This window comes from Capra hircus, chromosome 16 (assembly GCF_001704415.2).
Source record: "Capra hircus breed San Clemente chromosome 16, ASM170441v1, whole genome shotgun sequence".
NCBI classification, from domain to species: domain Eukaryota; kingdom Metazoa; phylum Chordata; class Mammalia; order Artiodactyla; family Bovidae; genus Capra; species Capra hircus.
The window spans coordinates 41,977,023-41,999,966 of record NC_030823.1 but is presented as its reverse complement, the minus strand read 5'-3'; the positions used below and the strand labels follow the sequence as shown (position 1 = coordinate 41,999,966).

Here is a 22,944-nt window from a genome sequence, read left to right as displayed (position 1 = left end):
AGGAGAGGGAAAAATGGGAAGTGACTGTTAACAGGCATAGGGTTTCTTTCTGGGGTGATGAAATGTTCTGGAATTAGTGATGATGGTTGAATAACTGAATTTTCTAAGACCATCATATACTTTAAATGGGTGAATTGTACGAAATACAAATTATATTGCAATGACTATGTTAAATGTACTAAATACCAATGTCACCAGAAGTCTCACTTCTGACTTACACAGAATTTCTTTCTTGGAGAGCAGATAATATGCAAAGACACACAGTCTAATTTTACTTACAAATTCCTTACATACCTAGGTGTCAGGTTACTATTTTAAGTAAGTAGCAGAAAAAAAAATTGTGGCTCTTTAAATTCTGGAATGCAATTTTTTCTTGCCTGGAGAATCCCAGGGACGGGGGAGCCTGGTGGGCTGCTGTCTTTGGGGTCGCACAGAGTCGTCGGACACAACTGAAGTGACTTAGCAGCAGCAAACCATCCCAAACAGTATATTCTTCATACAAGGAAAAATCTGTAACTTCATGATACTGTTAAACATTGACTGCTGTTTAGGTTTGTATATTACAAAATATTTGCATTCTTCAGAGACCAGATTGATGGTCGCCAGAGACGGACAGTGCGTGGGCAAAATGGAGGTCAAAGGGTACCAACTCAGTTATAATAGTCCCTGGGAATGTTATGTACAGCATGGAGACTATAATTAGCAATACTGTAGCATACATTTTGGAGAAGGTAATGGCAGCCCACTCCAGTACTCTTGCCTGGAAAATCCCATGGACGGAGAAGCCTGGTGGTCTGCCGTCTATGGGGTCGCATAGAGTCGGACATGACTGAAGCGACTTAGCCGCAGCAGCATACATTTGTGAAGGCAATCGCACCCCACTCCAGTACTCTTGCCTGGAAAATCCCATGGATGGAGGAGCCTGATGGGCTGTCGTCTATGGGGTCGCTAAGAGTCGGATACGACCGAGCGACTTCACTTTCATTTTCATGCATTGGAGAAGGAAATGGCAACCCACTCCAGTGTTCTTGCCTGGAGAATCCCAGGGACGGGGGAGCCTGATGGGCTGTCGTCTATGGGGTCACACAGAGTTGGACACGACTGAAGTGACTTAGCAGCAGTAGCAGTAGCGTACATTTGAAAGTTGTTGAGAATAAGTCTTTAAACTGCTCATTCCAAGAAAAAAAAAAGAACACAAAACTATGTGTGGTGATGGATGTTAAACTTATGTGTTTATATTTCCCAATATATACATATGTCAAATCATTGTTGTACACCTAAAACCATAGTATGTTGCTACGTTAATTACATTTATTTCAATTAAAAATTTTTGCATTCTTGTTCAGGTAAAGGCAATTGTTTCCTTTTCTTGGCTACACAAGTCTGCCTTGTATATGCACTTCATAATTTTCTTGGTCTCAAACTGATTTAAACTTTCAAATTCGCCATCACTTTGGAACACACCTTTTTATTTAAAAAAATCTGAAACTCTCTAAAAGGACAAAGCAAAATGAAGTTCTATTTGTGTTAAAGTTTTCTTCTAAATGGGCTTTCTCTGGGAAGGTGTAAGAGTCTACGTTGAAGTTTTTAAAAATGTGAGCGGTTAGCGTGATAGTGAACGCTCGCCCCAGAAAGCAGACATTTTTCGTTTTCTTTTATTTCGTTTGGGCAGCATCGTGTACAGTCCAGGCGTTTGTGAGTCGCTAAAGGGAAGAACCTGGAAACTGAGGAGCCGCTGCGGGCCGGGGCCGCCGGAGGCGTCCCCTTCTGGCCAATCTTCCCGTTGTTGGTGCAACCACCCAGCCCCGCGGCCTCCGCCATCGCCCGCCCGCGTGGCGGTCCCGGCAATCTACCTGGGCCCGGCCTGCCGCGCCCCCGCCCGCGCCGTCGCCATGGCACCACGCCGCCCCGCCCCCTCGGCGCTCCGCCGGCCCGCCCGCGGCCCCACTCGCCCCTCCCTCTGCCCCGCGCTGCTGCGGGGGAGAGGGTGGGGTGGAGGCGGGAGGAGACGCAGGCGAGAGGAAATAGGCGGTGCGACGCCCGCGGCCCATTGGCTGCCTCATGCTAGGGCCAGAAGCCCCGCCTCCCTGGAGAGGTCACGTGATCCCTTTCAAAGATGGCCGCCCTGTTGTTTTGATGAATAATACTTGGTGGGGCGAGGGGTAAGAGTAGGGGTGGAGGGGTAGGCGGATTTACTCTACCAGCGAAAGCTTCGAGAGTCCGGTCCTCCCCCTCCCCCCTGCCCAAGCTCCGCCGTGGAGGAGGGGCGTGGCCGGCCTGCTTTGGGAGGGGAGGAGCTTCCCTCCTCAGTGCTGGGCTCTGCCTGGGCGGCTGTGGGGTCTCCTTACCTTGGGGCACCCACTCTGCAGTTGAACACTTCCCGCCAGGGTCAAAGGGTAGGAAGGAGAGCAGGATCTGCTGAGGAAGCGCAGCTGCCGCGCCACCACCACGAAGACCCAGCAGGCTCCGGGCACGAGGCGAGCTGGAGACCGAGCTCCTTAGTCTGGGTAACCTGGGAAGCAGAGGGTAAATAAGTGGCGCCTTAAGATAAACCCTGTAGCAGCAGCAGTGGCGGTCAAAGGAGGCTGCTGGAAGCGGCAGCAGCTGTAGGAATCTCTGGGGCGATTGGAGTGACCGACGCCAAGGCATTTCAGTGCCTCTCGTGTTCTTATTTTTTAACCTCTGACTATGCAATTCTGAAACCTCCCCCATTCGGGGGACCAGACAGCCCGATAGACACCTACCACTCTCCTCCCGCCCTGGTCTCAAAGAACGGAAGATCTCTCCCTAACGCCTTTCACCATTAAGAGGAAAGCGATGGAGGAGCTGAGCGCTGATGAGGTGAGGAGGTTGGGGGACACCTTGGGAGATTAGTTGGCAACTCTTTGGCGCTTTGGGTAGGCATGATACTGCGCCAGTGGTGCCTGGCCTTTGGTCAGCAATGGAGATGACATCTAAGAATAAAATGAGTCCTTAAGAGGGTCTCCGATTGTATTCTCTTACATTTCTTTGCCTTCTTTTTGCATCCTGTATTCCATTTGCCTCTTTTCGAGTTTTCTTTTAGAGTCTAAAGAAGAGGAGAATATACTGAGGTTTTTATTCTGTTTTTCAGGGTATTTAAGCTAGAAGGGTTAGATTTACATCAAGTTGTGTGTGTGTGTGTGTGTGTGTGTATACGCGCCCGCGCGCGCATGTACGTGTGCGCGCGCGCGCCTTACTGCAGAGATTGAAAGAATAATTTTGGGTGGAATCAGAATGTATGGGTGTATGTTTTTAAATGGATTTGAAATCCCGAGTATGTGTGGACACTTCATTGTATAAGTTGATTAAACGTTACGTGTGTGTTTGGGGGTGGCCTACAAACAGATTCTTTGATATTTAATAAAATGTGTATCTTCTCAATAGCTTACTGAATTACAGTTAAAATTCAGCAGTTTAACAGACCAGTAATGGCTTCTGGCGTACTTCTCTTGCAGCGTGATTTTTTCTAGTTTTTGTCCGTTTCAAACTAGTGTTTTGCTGTAGCAGACACTGAGCAGGAAGCAAGTGGAAGCAAATAACTTTGAAAATTTCCCCTATTACCATTTCTGAAAGAATTCTTACAGAACCCTTTCTGGATGTTTTCTAGATTATTTAATAATAATCTTAAAAGCTGACATTTAGGGTACAGGGAATTTCCTGTGATTCTGTTGACTCCCCCCCACCTCTTTAAAAAAAAAAAAATTGAGTTTCTCTTTCAGGACCCCTTCCACCTACCATTTCTTCCACTGGTTCTTGTAAAACTTCTGTCCGTACAGTATTAGAAAAATAGTTGTCAGTCAGGTTGGTTGTACCGTAAAACTTCCATGCTTCAGTTTTTGCTACAGAGTAGTCAATATGTTGACCTCGAGACTAAAATTCTCCAGAGTGAGGCAGGCGAGTGGTGGGCTAAGGGTCAGGTAGGAAAGGAAGCAAATAATTTTGTTGCTTTGATAACCTGGCTGTTTAGAAAGTCAGGATTACCCATTCTGTGTTACTGACTTTGTTTTCTAAATGCATCAGTAATGTAATCTTAAATTAGAAAAAATTGAACAGCTTCTTTCATGTAGGCATTATCAAGAGATCCTCTTAGAGGCACTCCGTTTTGTGTAGTTTTTTTAAAAGTGCACCCCCCCTCCTTAAAAAAATATTAATCCTCATGGATCATTTCTCTTAAGGCCAAGAGTTTTTAAGTAGTAGAAATTACATTTTTCTTGACATTCTCTAAATAGTTCCTGATTTAGGAGTTTTTACATTCTTGAGTTTTCACCAAGAAATTGTTTTCAAACCATTAAAGCATACAAACCAGTTAAAGAGCTGTATAATCTGAACTGCAGCTTTTCACTTTACCCAGTCCTTGAGGGAAGGTATTAACTTTTTTGACCATATAAGGAACAAATGTAATCATTGTGGAGGAGATAGACATTTTTCAAGGTCAACAGAATATTAAATATGAAAATTTTAATTCACTAATACAAGATCAGTATAAAATTATGTTCAACAAATTAGTTGGCCTGACCACAAAGGGACAGTTCAGTAATTTTACTCTCAACAGAATCTAGAACAAATCTTTTTTGGGAAAAAAGTTTAATTAAAAAAAAAATCCATTTCCTTTAATTCTGGGATTAGGTGAACAGTTCTTAACAGAGATATTTCTGAAGCTTTTGCCTTATTGTTACTCTGTTGGTGGAAACTTGTGTCATAGGTGTGGTAGGCGACATTGATTTGGTTAGATAATACATTTATGTTGTTGAACATTCAAACATGCATCTCAGGGTGTAAAACAGTCAACACAGTGACCTTTCAATCTAAATTAGGGAATCAGGTAAGACAGGATTTTATGTTTTAGCAAAATGGAAATAGATGAGAATGTAATCCATGAAAAATAGAGGCTGCTCAGCCCTCGTAGCTCAGTCGGATAAGAATCTGCCTGCAGTGCAGGAGACCTAGGTTTGATTCCTGGGTAGGGAAGATCCCGTGGAGAAGGAAATGGCAACCCACTCCAGTATTGTTGCCTGGAGAATTCCATGGACAGAGGAGCCCGGTGGGTTACAGTCCTTGGAGTCGTAAGAGTCAGACACGACTTAGCTACTAAATCATCATCGTTGTCATCATAGCCAGGCTAGAAGCTTTAGAAGATTGTACATTGTGGCTACTTTTTAGTCCCTCTCATTGATCACCTTGAGTTCTTGTACTTTTCCTTTCTTGTGCTAAGCAGAGTATTTCTTTAACTTCATTACTGTTTCTATAGCACGTTACAATGAGTCCTTTGCTCCATAGAGCAGATCCATGACTAAGTTTATTCTCTCCAGGAACCGCATTTCAAGGCGTTATTATTTACAGTGCATTCATTCTGTACCCTGCTCATGTTTGCTTATTTGTTTTAATATCAAAATAATGCTGTGATTAGAGCAGGTATTTTAAACTGTTTGCAACTGTGGTGATGATGTGTTTTCATGGAAATGATGTGCTTTGCTTTGTTTCTTTTTTTTTTTTTTTGGCAAAATCTTTATGACCTAGTTCATCTTCAAGAGGGCTGGCTGGGATTCAGGGTGTGGTAAAGGTTTTAGAAGTTGTCTTCCTTCCCAAATGCAGAATGTGTGACCTTGGATATTTTAGCAGTTTTTTCGGTGGAAGGGGACCGATATTTATTAACAGTCTTAGAAGCCTGCTCTGTGCCAGTCACTTTACAACCATTGTTTCATTTGATAAAACAGAGCAGTTCAGCAGGTCCTTCAAATTTCCTTGTTTTATAGGTGAAGCAACTGAGATTTAGGTTAAGTTCATAGTGCCCTGGCTTAGAAGTGGCAGAATTGGAGTTCATACCCAGGGTTCCTGATCTAAAAGCTCTTTTTACTGTATTTTACTGCCTAACAACTGGCAATAAATTCACCACAGCTTCTCTATAAATATCCTACTAACATGCCTGATCTACATAACTTTTCTGTAAAAGTGTTGTTCTTCATGAATTCATTCATGATGTTATCAAGTTTATAGTCTTTTTGGTGCTGACTCTCATCACACTCCTCCAATAATCATTCACTTAACAACTGTTTCTTAAAAAGATCCTGTACATCCCCAGCAATGTATTAGGTAGGTTAAGAGAAACAGTCTTTTTCTTAAAGAAATTATTATGGGAATGGGGAATGGGTAGGGCTAGCTAGGAGTCCAGCAATTACAATACAGGGTGCTAAGAGTTATTTTGGACATGTGCACAGTAAGACTCGTAAGAAAATCAAGAAGGGAACCCTGGTGGAATAGCATCTTAGTGAAGACTTTCAAGAAAAAGTGATGCTTGGGGACTTCCCTGGTGTTCCAGTGGTTAAGACTCTGCCCTTCCACCGCAGAGGGCACAGATTTGATCCCTGGTTGGGGAACTAGGAACCCGGATGACTCATGAGTACCTCCCCCGACCCCCCCCCCCCCCAGAAAAAAAAGGAAAACTGGTCTTTATACTGAGTAGTAGTTGTCAGGCAAAGGGCTCTTGGAATGGACTGTGAAACTGGGGAGCTCAGGAAACTGCAAGTAGTGGCCTGGAGATAGGATTTTTGGGGGAGTGGCTACAGGCAGACAGGCACCAGACCTCAGACAGTATCCAGAAATGCTCAGGCGTTTGAACTTTCTCAGTAAGACTGTAACAAGCCTTTGAGGGGTTTTAAGGGATTAGATGACTGGCAAGGTGTCGAAGGTAGGTGGAAAGAAGGTGGCTGCAGGCTGGGAGATGCAGTCAAAGATTTCTGTTGCTATTGAGGAGCCGAGCAATGGAGTCCAAAGGCCTTGGCAGTGGGAATGGCGGAGAGCAGACAGTAGAAATATTGAGGATCTAAGTTAAGCCACTTCTGATGCTCAGGTTGATTTGAAGGAGGTGGAGGCAGGGGAGGAAAGAAAAAGATAACCCCTTGATTTCTAGTTTGAGAGAAGGATGGATTGGAGGAGAGAGAAGAAATTCTAAACAAGGAGCAGATTGTGGAGAAAGAAGATACTTGTTTGGGTCACTGAAAGATGACCCAACATAGAGGCCCCTATCCTTGGCCTTTCTACTCTAGCATCTCCATTTCTGACCATTTCTTTGTAACAGGCCTCATGACCTAAGCTCACTTTTTTCCCCAGTAGATAATTGCTGCCCCTCACTTTATAACCAAGATTCTTCTGAAGCCTGGTAGGAGAGTGGAATGTTACCTCTCCAGACTCTTTCTCAACTCTTTTTGGTTCATTTTAGCTAAGAGACAGAGAATGGTAATGATGTTAGCTGATATTTATGAATTCTTAATATGTGCTAAGCACCTAAATTGCTCAATAAAGTTGATATTCTTATCCCCTTTTTACAGATAAGAAAATTGAGGCTGATAGCAATTAAGCAGTTTGCCAAAAAGTACACAACTAGGAAGTCGTAGAACCTGGGTTCTAATCCAGAGTCAGATTCCAGAGTTATTAATCTCATTACTAAACTTCCTCCAAAAGAATAATCTGAGCAAGTTGTAATAGTTACGGCATTTTTATTTTCCCTTTTGAGATGGAAACTGGAAGCAGTAACCCTTTGTTATCGTTAAGAGTGGAGCTCATCAAGTAGCCTTCTACTGTTTTAGGGGGAAAAGACGACAAGATTTCTGATGAGGGGGTCCTTGGATCTTCAGGCCTTTGCTTCGTGCACAGAGTGTTTTCTGAGATGGTACTTGGGGTGTGTCTAGGTGGAGACAGCTTCTTGTAGCAGCTCCTTCAATGATATTTGCTGTTTACTTGCTACATGTCAGACACCAAGTGAGACTTGCTGGTATGGGGCTTCTTTCTGGTGGGAGGAGACGTGATAAATATCCACATAAGGTGTCATTTGGTGGGCTTCCCTGCTGGTCCAGTGGTTAAGAATCTTCCTTGCTGTGCAAGGGACACCAGTTCGATCCTTGGTCCAGCCAGATCCCACATGCCTTGGAGCAGCTATGCCTGTGAGCCCCAACTGCTGAAGCCTGTGTACACTAGAGCCTGTGTTCCACAACAAGAGAAGTGCTCAGATCTCAACTAGAGAAAAGCCTGCTTGCATCAGCAAAGACCCAGTGCAGCCAAAAATAAAGAAATAAATATTTTAAAAAGATGTCATATGGTGATGGTACCATGGAGAAAGATAAAATAGGCTATAAAGGGATGGAGAGCAGTAAGGATAAGAGAAATGTGTGCAATTTTGGGAGGTGACTTCTGGAAAAAAATTTAAAAGATGATGGAGCCATCTGGGGGGAAGAGTGTTCGAAAGAATAGGGGACAGCAGAAACCAGGGGCACGTCCCCTGCTGCTTCAGGAATACCATGGGGTCAAGTGTGGTTGGAGATGAGCAAGGACACAGTGGCAGGAGGTGAAGTCATTCATTCACTCGAGAAACCTTTACTGAGTTCTAACTGGGTTTCAGTCAGTTCTAAGACGCTCCCCGTGCCGTGCTACTGTGCTAAGTCGCTTCGGTTGTGTCCGACTCTTTGTGACCCTGTGGACTGTAGGCCACCAGGCTCCTCTGTCCATGGGATTCTCCAGGCAAGATTACTGAAGTGAGTTGCCATTTCCCGCTCCAGGGGATCTTCCTGACCCAGGGATTGAACTCACATCTCTTAAGTCTTCTGCATTGAAGGAGGGTCCTTTACCACTAGCGCCACCAGTTTTAGTCAGTTCTGAGATGCTCCCCAACCCCTTTTTTTCCTTTACCTTTTCGAATCGTTGAGCTTGGGATGCTTCTTGGTGTAATCGCGGCTGACCAGGTGGCAGTTGTGACACAGTTGTCATTTCCTGTTTATGTGCAAACCTGGTTATACCTGTTCATGTTGTTGGCCTTCAGTTGAGCATTATGCATGATCAATTTAGTTGCCATGTTAAATGCACACGTGTTCAGTCACTCAGTTGTGTCTGATTCTATTGTGATCTCATGGACTGTAACCCATCCGGCTCCTCTGTCCCTGGGATTTCTCCGGCAAGAATACTGGAGTGAGTTGCCATTTCCTCCTCCAGGGGATCTTCCTGAGGTGTCCTGCATTGCTGGTGGATTCTTTACCACTACTCCACCTGGGAAGCCCGCCATGTTAAATGCCTTCCCCCAAATTATACTTTGATCAGCAGTGAAAGCAAATGTTACTTTGTATGAAAAACAGAAATGAAAATGGCAGTGGGAGGGGTGGTCTCAACTCCATATTAGTAAAGAAAATGGTTGAAAGAATGACCACGATTTCATATTTTGTTTTTAATTTTGGTTTCTATGGGTTCTTTGTTGGGGCCCTGGGGCTTGTCTAGTTGTGATATGTGGGTTCCAGAGCTTGAGGGTTCAGTAGCCATGCATGTGCAGTCTTAATTGCTCCATGACGTGTGGGATCTTAGTTCCTTGACCAGGGATGGAACCTGAGGCCCCTGTGTTGGAAGGCAGATTCTTAACCACTGGATCACCAGGGAAATGCCAAGTTCATATTTTATTGCCAAGCAACAACCAAGTGCATTAGGGAGCCATAGAAAGGCAGAAATCCACAAGTCTCTGAAACTGTGTCACATTTTGAAATTGAACATACAGGTAGAGGGCTTCCCCAGTGGCTCAGTGGTAAAGAATCCACCTGCATTGCAGAAGCTGTGGGAGACAAGGGTTTGATCCTTGTGTTGGGAAGATCCCCTGAAGGAGGAAATGGCAACGCACTCCAGTATTCTTGCCTGGAGAATCCCACAGACAGAGGACCCTGGCGGGTTACAGTCCATGGGGTCGCAAAGAGTCAGATATGACTGAAGTGACTTGGCACAAAGCACATACAGTTAGCAGGATTGCCTTTCACATCCAAGCAATGCATTTGAAGATCAGAGATACATCACCTTTTCAGAAATTTCAAAGTAATGAAAGGCTGATACAACTGATTACTACTTTGGTCTGGTCTATGAAGATATTTTGTTGTGATTTAATAAGTAGTGGGTTTTTTTAACCCCCTTGGTAATGCAAAAAATAATGTTGCAGTTTACAGTCAGTGACATTTTGTATATGATGATACATCGTATATGCCCAGCTTTCTTCTAGATCATGAGGCTATAGGAATGAGCAATATAAGCAGAAATCCCTGCCTTCATGGGGCTTACATTTTGATTTCTGTTTTAAGAGAATCATTTTAGAGGCTTCTGTGAGGAGAAAGGATGAAGGGGGAAAGAGTGAAAGTGGAGAAGAAAGGTCAGGAGGCCTGCACAGGAGTCCCAGGACCCGGGTCAGTGGTGGAGAAGGTGAGAAAAGGTCAGACCAAGAATGGTCAGATATTTTGTGGGTAGAGCCAGTAGGATTGGGTAATGGGATGGATGTGAGGTGTGAAAGAGTGGAGTCAAGTATGGCCATTTGAGTTGAGATGTCATCAAGTGGATTGATATAACAGAGCGACATGAAATAGCAGCTGCTTTCACCAGCTAGATGGTTATTTCTCTCTGAATAGGAGTCTGGGTGGGAGGCTGGGGCCACTGTGGTAGGCGCCTTCTGTCCAGTTGTTCTGAGTCTCCTAACATATGGCTTCCATCTTTGGTCCACGTCTGTCTGCACTGTAGCCAGAGGGAAGAGAGGAGAGGGGAAGGAGAAATCATGTTCCTCTTTTGTTTTTTTCTTGACTGTACAGCATGTGGGATCTTAGTTCCCCAATCAGGGATTAAGCATTAGGAGCAGCATGCAGTCTCAGCCCCTGGACCACCAGGGACGTCCCATCATGCTCCTCTTTAATGGCACAGCTTGGAAGTTGCACCAGTCACTTCTGCTCGCTTCCCATTGGCCAGAACCTAAGTCACATGGCCACAGCTCCTAGCTGGGAGGCTGAGAACTGCAGTCCTTGCTGGGTTAGCCATGTGCTTATCTAGAAGTTCTGTCACATGGGAAGGGGTACTGTCAAGGCATTACTGTGTAAACCCTTCTTCCGAGATACAAAACATACTCCATGCCTTCCCTCTATCAGCCTCCAGAATCTCCGGGTATTACATAGTCCAAGAGCCTTTAGATTAAAATGCAAGTTATCAGCTTTTCTCCGCTCTCTGCTCCCCACCCCCTGTGCTGTGGTGGAGTTGGATAAAAGCATGGAAATAAGTCCCCTTTGGCAAAGGGAAGAATGGGGAGTACACATCCCCCGCTGGTCCACGGGTATCGTCAGCTCCTGCCAGGCCGAGGTGTGGAGGCTCCCTGCCTTGGCAGCTGTGGGTGTTCCTGTTGCAGTCCACTTAGCAGCCCTGGCTACAGTCCACAGGGTCGCAAAGAGAACTGAAGCACACACACACTGTGCTTTCTTGGAGGAACTGCCCTGTCCTGGCCCTCCGTGGTAGCTTTTCAGTGTCTGTTTTCCTCTGGGGCCAGGTCATGGAGAATATCCCCTTCCTGGGGCTGAATAGTGTCTCCAGCTTGTCTCCTTTAGGAGTTGACTTCTTCAGTCCTACTTGGTCTCCAAATTACCATACTGAGCAAACTTAGACTAGACTGTGGCCGTGACTTAGGCAGACCTGTCTTCCCTTTTATCTCTGTGTGCAAATCGGCAAGCTGCGGCTTGAGTATGTCTTGTTCTTGCAGGACTTCTTGCTTAAATTGGCAGGAGGGCAGTAGGCACCAAACTCTGAATTGTTCAACCAGTTCCCCTAGAATTACAGTCCAGGTAGACATGCAGGGTATTTTCTGAGGTGTCACAGGTTTTACCAAACATTTTATTGTGGCCTAACAAGGGTTACAAACTTTCCATTCTGCAATATCTGTGCCCATGTTGAGCCCTAAGTCATTGCCACATACTTATATTCTATCTAGGTTGATTGCTTCCAGGTTCCAAATTCTGTGCGTTACTTAGGATACTGGTTTGGCTGCTGCAGCAGAGAGATCCAAAATAATCATGGTGTAAATACGATAGAAGCTAATTTTTTTTTCCAAGTAGAAATCTGGGAAGGTGGTTGAGAACTGGTTTAGTAATTCCTTGACTTCTAGGGAGCCAGACACATTCTGTTTAGTGCTGTCATCTTCTGTAAGAGGCCATCTAGTTTGTAATCAAGACGGCTGCTCCAGCGCCTGCATGCACATCTGCATTTCAGTCTTCAGGAAGGAACTAAAGGGGAGGGCATGTTTTTGTCCATCAGGGGCATGATCAGAGATGTCACCTGTCATTGCTTACATCTCCTTGGTCAGAACTTAGTCATTTGGCCACAGCCAGATACAAAGGTGACCAAATGTATAGGAGGAGGTAGCTAGCTGTCTCTATGACAGTCATACCCAGAGTTATAGTCTCTGCAGCTTGGAAGAAGGAATTGTCTTATCCTGAGGTGGGAGACATTGAAATAGGAGATTAGGGGCTTCCCTGGCAGTCCAGTGGTTAAGACTGTGAACTTTCACTGTAGGGGGCACTGGTTTGATCCCTGGTTGGGGAGCTAAGATCCCACATGCTACTCGATGTAGCCAAAAATTGAAAGAGGAGATTAGGGGGAGAAATTAAGCTATCCGTTTTAATCGTATTCTGGTTATATTGCTTATTATTGATCCATCTGGAGATGTTAAGTAGGTTGTTGGATATATATTGGGCTTGCAGTTCAGGAAGAAGGTTGGGGTTGGGGACTGCAATCAGGAAGCTGTCGGTGTATTTTAAATTGCAAGAATGGAAAGATGACCTAGGGAGTGAGCATAGAGAGAGAGGAGAGGAGGTCAGAGAACTGAACCTTGAGCCATTCCGGCATTTAAGAACTGACAGGGGACAGCTACTAAGGTAGAAGCCAACACAAGAGAGCCTAGAGTTCTGGCATCCAGGAGAAGAAAGTGTTTCATGATGGAGGGGAGGTTCCACTCTGTCCAGTGGCAGTAAAGTAAATGAAAGGAAGACAAAGCCTGAGGATGGGATTTGGCAACATGGAGGCCATTAGTGACCTTGGCTAGACCCATTTCATTGCCTAGTAGGTTCAAGACACAATAAGACAGAATGAGAGCAGAAAATACATTGTTCAGGAGTGAGGCATCAGCTCCAGGGATACACTGTGGAGCCGTCCATGGACTGTGGGAGCTGTGGGTTTAAAAAGTGGGGAGAAGATATTTAGGGAACATGTCCTTTTAAGTTTTATGTTTTACCTCTCCCTGATAGAGGCTTCCCAGGTGGCTCGGTGGTAAAGAAGCTGCCTGCCAATGCAGGAGGTGCAGGAAAGGTGGGCTTAATCCCTCGGTCAGGAAGATCCCCTTGAGCAGGAAGTGGCAACCCACTCCAGTATTCTTGCCTGGACAGTTCCATGGACAGAGTAGCCTGGTGGGCCACAGTCCATGGGGTCACAGAGAGTCAGACCTGACTAGTGACTAAACAACAGCAGCTCCCTATTATGGTCGCTGATTCCTTTGTTCGTTGAGTAAATATTTTTCCTTCGTTACTCTGTTCCTTCCTTTCCCCGAGGTCGGAAGTCAAGGTGTAGAGGTAGATTTATTTGTATATTTTTTCCTAGCTGGATGTTCAGGACCTGAAGAGTTCCAAGTACAAATTTTAAACCATAGTTTGAGCACACTGAATCATATTACAGCTAATTATTTTTAAATGGTTTTATTTTAGTTTTGGTTGTGCTGCTGTGGCGCGTAGGCTTCTGTTGTTGTGGAGCTCAGGCTTTATCTAAGGCCTTCGGGGCTCAATAGTTGTGACTCCCAGGCTCTAGAGCACAGTCTCGGTAGTTGTGGCTTATGGCCTTAGTTCTTCTGTGGGATGTGGGATCTTCTGGATCAGGGATTGGACCTGCATCTCCTACATTGGCAGGCAGATTCTTTACCACTGAGCCGCCAGGGAAGCCCTAGCCCTAGATTATTCTTGTTCGCTGGGGGTTTGGGTTCTTTTTTTTCCCCCTGCCTTATTGAAGGTGAGATCTTAGTTCCCCCACCAGGGATGGAACCCACTTCCCCTGCAGTGGAATCATGGAGTCTAAACCACTGGACCACTTGTTCACTGTTTTTTATCCATCTTGTCATGAGGCTTGGCACAGGGTGCCCCCAAATAAATATTTGCTGAGTCCATGAATTGACTGCAAGGTGTCTTTCCTTGAATCCCATTTCTTGTGTTACGATAGTTTTTTGTTTTGTTTTTGCCATATTAGTTAGGTTAAGGTATGTACTGGAAAGCAACCTTATTGTCAGAGTTGTAGTTCAGAGTCACCTGCGCCTGGGTTTTAGGTGAACCAGCCAACTGGATGACCCAGGGCGAGGTGCTTTCAGAGTCTTAGTTTCCTCACTTGTAAAGTGGTGGTCTGCATCCCTGTCCATGGTGTTTTTCTTACTGTTAATTGCAGGGATACATAAAGTGCTTTATGCAGTGCCCTGGCAGAGTATGTAGGTTCCTGCAACATATTATCTCTCTTTTCCAGAGTAAGACTGAGTTGTACATGATTAGAATTTCAGTTGGTGCTCCTATGACACCAAACAAGACCTTTGCATGTAATGATGCCAGAAGCATGGAAGGAGGTCTGTTATTGGTTAAGGCAAGAGGCTGAGGTTTGTTTGAAAGGTTGTACAGTCCTCTCCCCCAACCCCTTAAAATTCCTAAAGTCTCTTCTCACTCAGGCACCATCTTTTATGTGAAGCCACACTGTTACTTGTCTCACCTCCTCCTCCTTTTTCTTAAAATCTGGAGTGATCAGGTGGCCTGCATGTACAGAGTGAGTGAAGGAGGATCGAGGAAGTTAGAAAGGAATCTGTGCAGACAGGAGACCTGAGAGGAGTCCCAGGAGAAACATGCTGCATATGGGGGCAGAAACCCAAATGTGAGGTGACTCAGTCTGGTCGAATCAGATGACTCATTTTACCTTCTGAAGGGACCGTCCCCTCCTGCAGGGCTGGGGAAGGGGAATCTCTGAATGAGATGCCACTGTGTGATCTGCTTACCAGCTGCCATATCTTCAGCATTATTTGCAAAGTATAGTCAAGCTGGGCAAAGAGGTATCTTCTGGGTTTCAGTATTAAGAATATCTGGCCTTGACTTAATTAGCCTTCTAGTTAACATTGTGAAATACATTCAGTTCACATTGTTTCTCTGTTCCCCGTCAGGGTTTGGTATAGGTTCTAGATGTGTAAGAGCGTCATGATAATTGTGGGTAGCCATTCCCTTCTCCAGGAGATCTTCTCGACTCAGGGATGGAACCTGGATCTCCTGCATTGCAGGCATACCATCTGAGCTACCGGGAATCCCAATTTAATTAGTTAAGTTTTCTGCCTAGATGAGGTGGCCCTTTCCTTTATGGGTTGGTTTTTTTTTTGAAGCTGAACTAGGATTTCCAGACAAATCATAGTGCACACCTGTCATGTGCCGGGTTCTCTTCTAGGATCATATCAGGCTGGACCTTTGGTCAGACCTCTGTCTGTGCTTGTCACCAGCACTGGCTTCATGGGAATGTGATGTGCAGACAGAACTGCCCCACCAGTGGTTGAATGTTCCGCTCTTGTCATCTTGAAATTCTTAATACTTTTGAGCAGGAGGCCCTGCATTTTCTTTAGGTACCAGGCCCCACAAATTCTGCAGCTGGTCCTGCTTTGTCACCGACTTTCTCTGTACAGGTGGATATGTATCTGGGGAGAGTTTGCTTAGGTTCCACAGTTACAGAAAACCACAGGAAAGCTCATTAAAGAGATGTTCAGATTTTAATGGGAAAAGTCTTGGTATATGTTAATAACCTTCTACTTGTAGTAGAAACTTAAATTTTTACAGTGTTGAATACGGTATTGAATCTTTGGATAACTCACTTCATCAAATAGATATTTTTAATTAAGATTTTTATATAGAGGCATTTACTTCTGTATTTTTCATGTATATCTTATTTCTCCAACCTTAATGAAGCCTCTTTTGTATTTTGTCAAAAACATTGATCATATTTTTATAGTATAAGCACTTGGTTTTGTGAATTATGACTTGGATGTAAAACTATAGCTCATGTTTTAAAATTAAAATTTTTTAATTAAAAAATGTTATCTGAGAGCTAGTTTTCTCTACTGTATTTTTTCTGTAAATAGTTATTTGTGCTGTCAATGTACCGATTTCTTATTTTTAAAAATAATGAAGTACATTTAATGTTAGAGGTGGGAAAATTCTGTGTATATGAAAATCCTTGTGGGAAAAACTTATTTCTGAGAAGGAAATGAAAATTGGTAGAAAATGAAAAACTACCTAGCAGCTTTTACAATCAGTAGAATTTTTTATGTGTGATTTGATTTATTCATAAAATTGTCATGTCTAGGGTATTGAGGAATATGAACATTTAGAAAAAAGCAGGCAATAAATTGTTGTTGTTTTCTGACTGTGCCTCATGTAAGCAGAACCTTAGTTCCCCAGCCAGGGATGAACCTGTGCCCCCTTTCAATGGATGCTCAGAGTTTTAACCACTAAATCAGCAGGAAAGTCCCCCTTTTTAAAAATAATAATAATTTTAAATTTTTTGAGGCAAGATGAAGGAAAATTTTTAAATATTGAAAAAAAAAACCCCAAATCCTTTTTCCTTACTTTATATAGACCTGCCAGAGGAATTTAAACTTTGATTTCAGCAATAAATACTTTGTGGGCCAGTTAAAAAATACTAACATACACAGAAAAAAATTGTATAGCCCATGGATGGAGGAGCCTGGCAGGCTACAGTCCACAGGGTCACAGACTTTTGAGCTTTGAACATTAGTTATGTAGAGTAGATGTTTAGAGTGTTGTTTATGACGTTTTTTGTCTTAGGATGCTGCCGTACAGCATATATACACTTGTGTTTGGTGAATGCTAGTTAATTAGCTTTCTACTTTTATGTTAACCTTTCAGTTATGATAAATATAGACCAGGCGTCATTTCTGTGAAGTTTCATGAAAGAAGTGCCTAGTTTTTTTGTTTTCCTTCAAGACCAGCTTGGGTAGATGGGTTGGTTATCTCCTAGGGCTTTTGTTTGTTCTTTTTTACTTTGTATGAATGTCCTCAGACTGAAATAGTTGAGTGATTTCTGGTCTAGGGAAATAAGGCTAAAGCAGTCTTTTGCCTTGAGATGTTATGATTAGAATGGCTTGTGATTGGGAGAATTTTAGTGAAGGCCAAGTAGAAACTATGCTTGTGAAAGCATCCCATAGGACACCTCTTCATCTTTTTTGATGTTCATGTGGACAGGTAACAAAGCACATTCACCCACACTGATTAGGTGAAATTGTCACTATTTCTGGTTTTAAAAGGGACTGATGGCATTTGAGATGACGCTTAACCCGTAGGAGGAACTTAAATGTGAAAGATTCATGTTAGGAAGGGAACCTTTATTCATACCAAGAACAAGATGCATGTGGCATGAAGTGGCCTGAAGTCAGTATTTTCTCGCTCTGCAAGAGCCCACTTTCTCTAACCCTGTTGTATAGATCTGCTAGAATATGGGCTTTGGAGTGTTCAGAGTTGGTGTGAATGTACAATTTAGAGATTAGGGAAAGTGAGCTAACCCTGTTCTGGAAGAATTTACAGTTTTGTTTCAGAAATAATTATTTTGCAAGTCAATTTAAAAAACTCTTTCCACATGTCTGGGCTGCAGAAAATTCTTTTAAATGTTTAATATTGCCAGTTTCACTTGGCCTTTTTTCAGTGACTAGAAACCATCCTGTGAAGGGCGTCAGGAGTAGCTGCAGTTTGGTTGCCAGGTTCTTCTATTTAACCAAGTGGGATTAAAGATTAGAGTGGGGAGCATAGCATCTCTATTATTTGGGGTGTTTTTGGAACCATTTTATGAAGACATAAAATTGCAAATATAGGAATCATTAAAAAAAATTAGATCCAGGACTTCCGTGGTGGTCCAGTGGTTAAGAATCTCCCTGCCAGTGCAGAGGACATGAGTTCAATACCTGGTCGAGGAAGATCCCACATTCCTCGGAGCAGCAAAGCCCGTGCCCCTCAACTACTAAAGCACATGTGCCTCAAGCCTGTGCTCCACAAGAGAAGTCATGCACTGGAGTGAAGAGTAGCCCCCACTCACGGCAACTAGAGAAAGCCCAAGTGCTGCAATGAAGACCCACCGCAGCAAGGTAAATCAATGAAAGTTCAAAAATAAGTATAAAGGCAGTGCAAAAAAGTAATTAGCAAAAGTCACTCTGTCGGATCTGACTCTTGTGAGCCCATGGACTGTAGCCTACCAGGTTCCTCTGTCCATGGGAGTTTCCAGGCAAGAGTACTGGAGTGGGTTGCCATTTCCTTCTCCAAGTCAGATCCAATGAAAACAATCTCACTCTCAGGAAGTTTCTCTACTATATAATGTTAGGCTCTTGTTTCTGGTGGTGTCTCCTAATTTCATAATCAGTTAACAGACCTGGTGCTTTTCACAGATCTGATGTAGCTGTGACATTTATTTATACTGTTTGGGTGAAACAGAGCCTATGCCAAAGGAAAAGTGTTTGAGCCTAAAAAGAAGATGGACAGAGCAAAAGGATGGCAAAAACTTGGAGACTGATGTCAGGGGAAAAAAACGACTGTTTACTGTGTGTCAGGAGGCACTTCATTTGTTCAGCAAGTATTTGCTGAGTGCTCTCTGCTGTCAGCGTTGTTATAGTTGCAGATGCAGTGAGTACAGCAGACCAAGTCCCCGTTCTCTTTGTATTGTGCTTGGGGGAGACAGACCATACACGAAAGATAGAGACCAATTCAGGTAATATGTTTCCTTGCCTTTATCTCCAATGACTGTCCTGCAAGATAAGTGATTTTTTTTTTTTTAAGATTTTTTTTAATGTGGACCATTTTTAAAGTCATTATTGAATTTGTTACAATATTGCTTGTTGTTTATGTTTTGATTTTTTTGGCCATAAGCCATGTGGGATCTTCGCTTCCTGACCAGGGATCGAACCTGCACCCCCTGCCTTGGCAGGCAAAGTCCCAACCATTGGACCACGAGGGTAGTCCTAGATATGTGATATTTATATCATCACCACCTTCTGAGTGGGGAAACCAAGACCCAGAGAGGTAATACAGCTAGAGATGGGTACAGCTGGGATTTTGACCTGGAGATGGCCCTGTAAGAGCGCATCCCGTAGACAACCGTGAAGACACGGCCTGGAGCAGGAATCACTCACACATGGCACTTGGTCCCTTGTTTCACTTTCAAGAGGAATGCTTTTCTTTTTAATCCTCTAATATTTTTTAATCCAAGTAATATTATTTACTTGGTTACTGGGTCTTTAGTTGTGGCATGTGGGATCTAGTTCCCTGACCAGGGATTGAACCTGGGTCCCCTGCATTGGGAACAGGGTTAGCCAGTGGACCACCAGGCAAGCCCCTCTAATATCAAATGTTGATGAAGAGTCTAGAATAAGTCTTTATGATTATAAGCTAAATATTATTTCAATTTGAAGTAATAATACTAATGTTTTCAGTGTTACAAGGTGACTCAAGAAAGTACCTTTGATAGTTAAGCAGGTTATGAGTTTGATTCTGAGCCCTTGCCAGCTGGTGGAATGTGCTTAGGCATTCCCAGTGTTCTCTGTACTATTGATCAGATGCAGGAAGTACTGACGTCAGTAATTTTTTTTGGGCTTTGTAAAACTCCATGTAATGAAAAACCACGTAATCACTGCTGGGCATTGGAGAATTATTAAGGGTCACATCTTTTTTTCTCCCTAAGACAGAACAGTTTACAGTCTTGTTTCTAATGACAGTAAAACCATTGCCTTGTCATGAGCCATACTGTGGGGTTGGTGTTGAGGCTAGTTACGTAGGTGTGAGTGTCCTGTGGTAAAGCAGCCAAGGAGCAGAGTTCAAAAGACAATTAGTTTGAAATTGTGTATTTTGCCAGTAATTGCTAAAACTTGGCCTCAAGATAAGAATTTTGTGCTTTATTTTTGAGAGATTTATGAGAAAAGCATTGGAGAAATATTCATGGAGGAAGTCAGGTAACTCGCCTTGTCTGCATTCCTTTCTCAAGTGAGGGAAAGGGGAACCTGGCGGGCAACTGAGGGAATGTAGGTAAAGAGAGGGGTTGGAGTAGAGGGGGCCCAGCCTGGGGCTGAATGCAGGGCGGTCAGGTAGATAGCAGGTGGCCATGAAATGGCTGTGTCCAAACCAGGACTCTTGCTTCCGAGGGGGCTTTTGCTGCTACCTTGCAATGCACTCCAGGTGCGCCGTGTGTGAGTGAGAAGTTGCTTCAGTTGTGTCCCAACCCTTTGTGACTCTATGGACCTTAGCCCGCCAGGCTCCTCTGCCTGTGGGATTCTCCAGGCAAGAATGCTAGAGTGGGTTGCCGTGCCCTCCTTCACTATCTTAGCTGCTTTCCCACAGGACACACCTAGGTAACTAGCCTCACCACCAGCCCCACTGTCTGGCTTGTGACAAAGCGATGGTTTTACTGTCATTAGAAACGAGACTGTCAACTGTTATGTCTTAGGGAGAAAAAGATTTGACCCTGAATAAAATTAGATGGGACTACCTGGAATGTGGGCTTCCCAGGGGGCGCTAGTAGTGAAGAACCTGCCTGCTGATGCAGGAGATGTCAGAGATGTGGGTTCGATCCCTGGGTTGGGAAGATCCCCTGGAGGAGGGCATGGCAACCCACGCCAGTATTCTTGCCTGCAGGATCCCATGGACAGAGGAGCTCAGTAGGCTTTGGTCCATAGGGTCTCAAAGGACTGGGACACGACTGCAGCAAGTTTGCACTCACACATGCACCTGGAGAGCGCTGCTAGGAGCTGGAACAGATGCGCTCCCTGCTATGAAGGTCGCTCAGTTGAGTCTGACTCTTTGTCACCCCACGGACTATACAGTCCATGGAATTCTCTAGGCCAGAATACTGGAGTGAGTAGCTTCCCTTCTCCAGTGGATCATCCCAGCCCAGGGATCGAACCCAGGTCTCCTGCATTGTAGGCGGATTCTTTACCATCTGAGCCACAAGGGAAGCCCCTTGTGTAGCATGTTTGGGGAGGTGCATTTGGGTTAAAGCACTGATGCTTTTAAGTTTTTGATTTGGAAGTCAGTCCTGAACATGGTCTGGGAGTTGGTGAAGGACAGGGAAGCCTGGTGTGCTGCAGTCCTTGGGGTCACAAAGAGTCAAACACACTTAGCGACTGAACAACAACCACCTGAACATAGTCATCTCATCCTTTGGAGCAGAAATGCCGTAGAGAAAGCAGGCTTTCTTGTAACTTTGAGTAAACGTATTCTAAGTTGAGTGGGTAATCTGGAAAGTGAAGGAGAAAGGTTTGGAAAACAGACTGTGGAGGTGACTGCTGGTCTACTGTTGTCTCTTTCTACTGTGCTTTGTGTGTCCTGTGGCACTATTCAGCTGACTGGAGGCTTGGTTCTGTATTTGGAGTACGGGGGTCTGGGCTCTTGAGCTGTTAAAGTCACGTATTAAAACTTACGGTGCACATCACAGGAATGCGGCCAGCTGTCTGTTCCTTTCTTCTGCTAAATTCCTTCTATATCTTGCTATTAAAGGAAGGGTGAGTGAAAGTCACTTGGTCATGTCTGACTCTTTGTGACCCCATGGGACTGTACAGTCCATAGAATTCTCTAGATCGGAATACTGGAGTGGGTAGCCTTTCCCTTCTCCAAAAGGAAGGGTAGAGTACTCCCAGTTCTACAATTAAATGCACATTAGGTTCATTACATTATGAGGCAGAAATAAAAATAGGAACAGAAGGTAGAAACAAAATCTCTCTCCAGAATCTCACCATCCGAGGATACCTGTAGTTCACATTTTGGTGTACATTCTGTCTTCCACTGTTTTTTCTAGGTTAGGTTTCCCACCGCCGCCCCCAACTAAATCTTCTAACATGCTTTTTGTTTTTGGTCTCCCTAGGTCATAGATTTGGGGGAACTTGAAAGGATTTTGGAAGTTTTTCTAGCTTAGCCTCTTCAGGTATATAAATTCAATAGTATAGATTCACTGAATTCTGCATGATTCATTGTCAAAGACTTCCAAAATCAAGACTAAAGGAAAAAGCAAGAATTATGTGTAATCCTACTATCCAGAGATTACCATTTTTTAAAATAAATAGCTGTGTTTTTGGTTGCATCAGGTCTTAGTTGTAGCGTGTAGGCTTTTCCGGTCCCACAGGTGGTCTCTAGAGCCCAGGCTCGGGAGTGTGGGCACCTGGGCTTAGTTGGCCCCATTGTGTGTGGAGTCTTCCTGACCAGGGATCTAATCTGTGTCCCATGCGCTGGAAAGTGGATTCTTAACTGCTGGACCACCAGGGAAGTCCCATTGTTGTTAATTTGGGGGTGAGGGAGAGATTGCCTTCCCAGGGTCTTCTCTGTGTAAGTGTACTTGACCTGTTCTGCTGTTCCGTAGCCTTTGCCCTCTGTTTCTTGCCTCTGTGCCTCTGCTTTCTCTGGAGCCCTCCTTCCTGCTCCTGTGGTCTGCGATTCTATAGTCCTCAGACGGTGGCTGTGAAAGGGAAGTTCTGCTCTTGGTACCTAGAGTTATCTGTCCTGCAAACGCTGGTACTGATGACTTCACAAGTGCGTATCTCCTGCCTGCCGTCTAGACCCAGATCTCTAGCTGCCCCACCCTGGGGGACAGGGAGGGCATGGACCCTCTGAGCTTGCTGTACTTCTCTACACAAAGCTCTGCTCTGGGGAGTCACTAGAAGGCTGCTGAAACTTGCTGCAGCTCAGTGCTTATCAGGAGTTCTGTTGAGAGCACAGCACATTTGTATGGGCAGTCGAGAGAAGGATATGCAGCCCAGTCATCCCCTGAGTGATTTTTTATCTTTTTCGAGTCAGGGCCCTCTTTACAAATCTTATGAAAATCAGAGATCCTCATGACTCAGGTTTTGAATCTTTGCCCTCAGGACTCTAAAATCTATCCTAAAGCCAACCCACACCACAAAGGTGAGGCAAGGCTCTCTTTCCTCACTTGGGCCACTCTAAAATTGCTTTCTCTGAATCATATTTTTGCATTAGCATCTGCCGATACTAAATACGTGATCCGTGTTGTCAGTCACATACTTTGTTGATAAAACTACATGTGTAATGTGTGCAGATCTCC

The 22,944-nt window shown here is 44.2% G+C and overlaps 1 protein-coding gene across 2 annotated transcripts in view; it reads left to right on the top strand.

The window, feature by feature from the left end:
* The window catches only part of UBE4B (ubiquitination factor E4B), a 122,056-nt gene continuing 101,852 nt past the window's right edge, over positions 2,741–22,944 (top strand). For both annotated transcript variants that reach the window (XM_005690715.3, XM_005690714.3), the window contains exon 1: positions 2,741–2,841. In XM_005690715.3, coding sequence (XP_005690772.1) covers positions 2,818–2,841 — 24 coding nt within the window. In that variant the 5' untranslated portion in view covers positions 2,741–2,817. The remainder of the gene's footprint in view (positions 2,842–22,944) is intronic.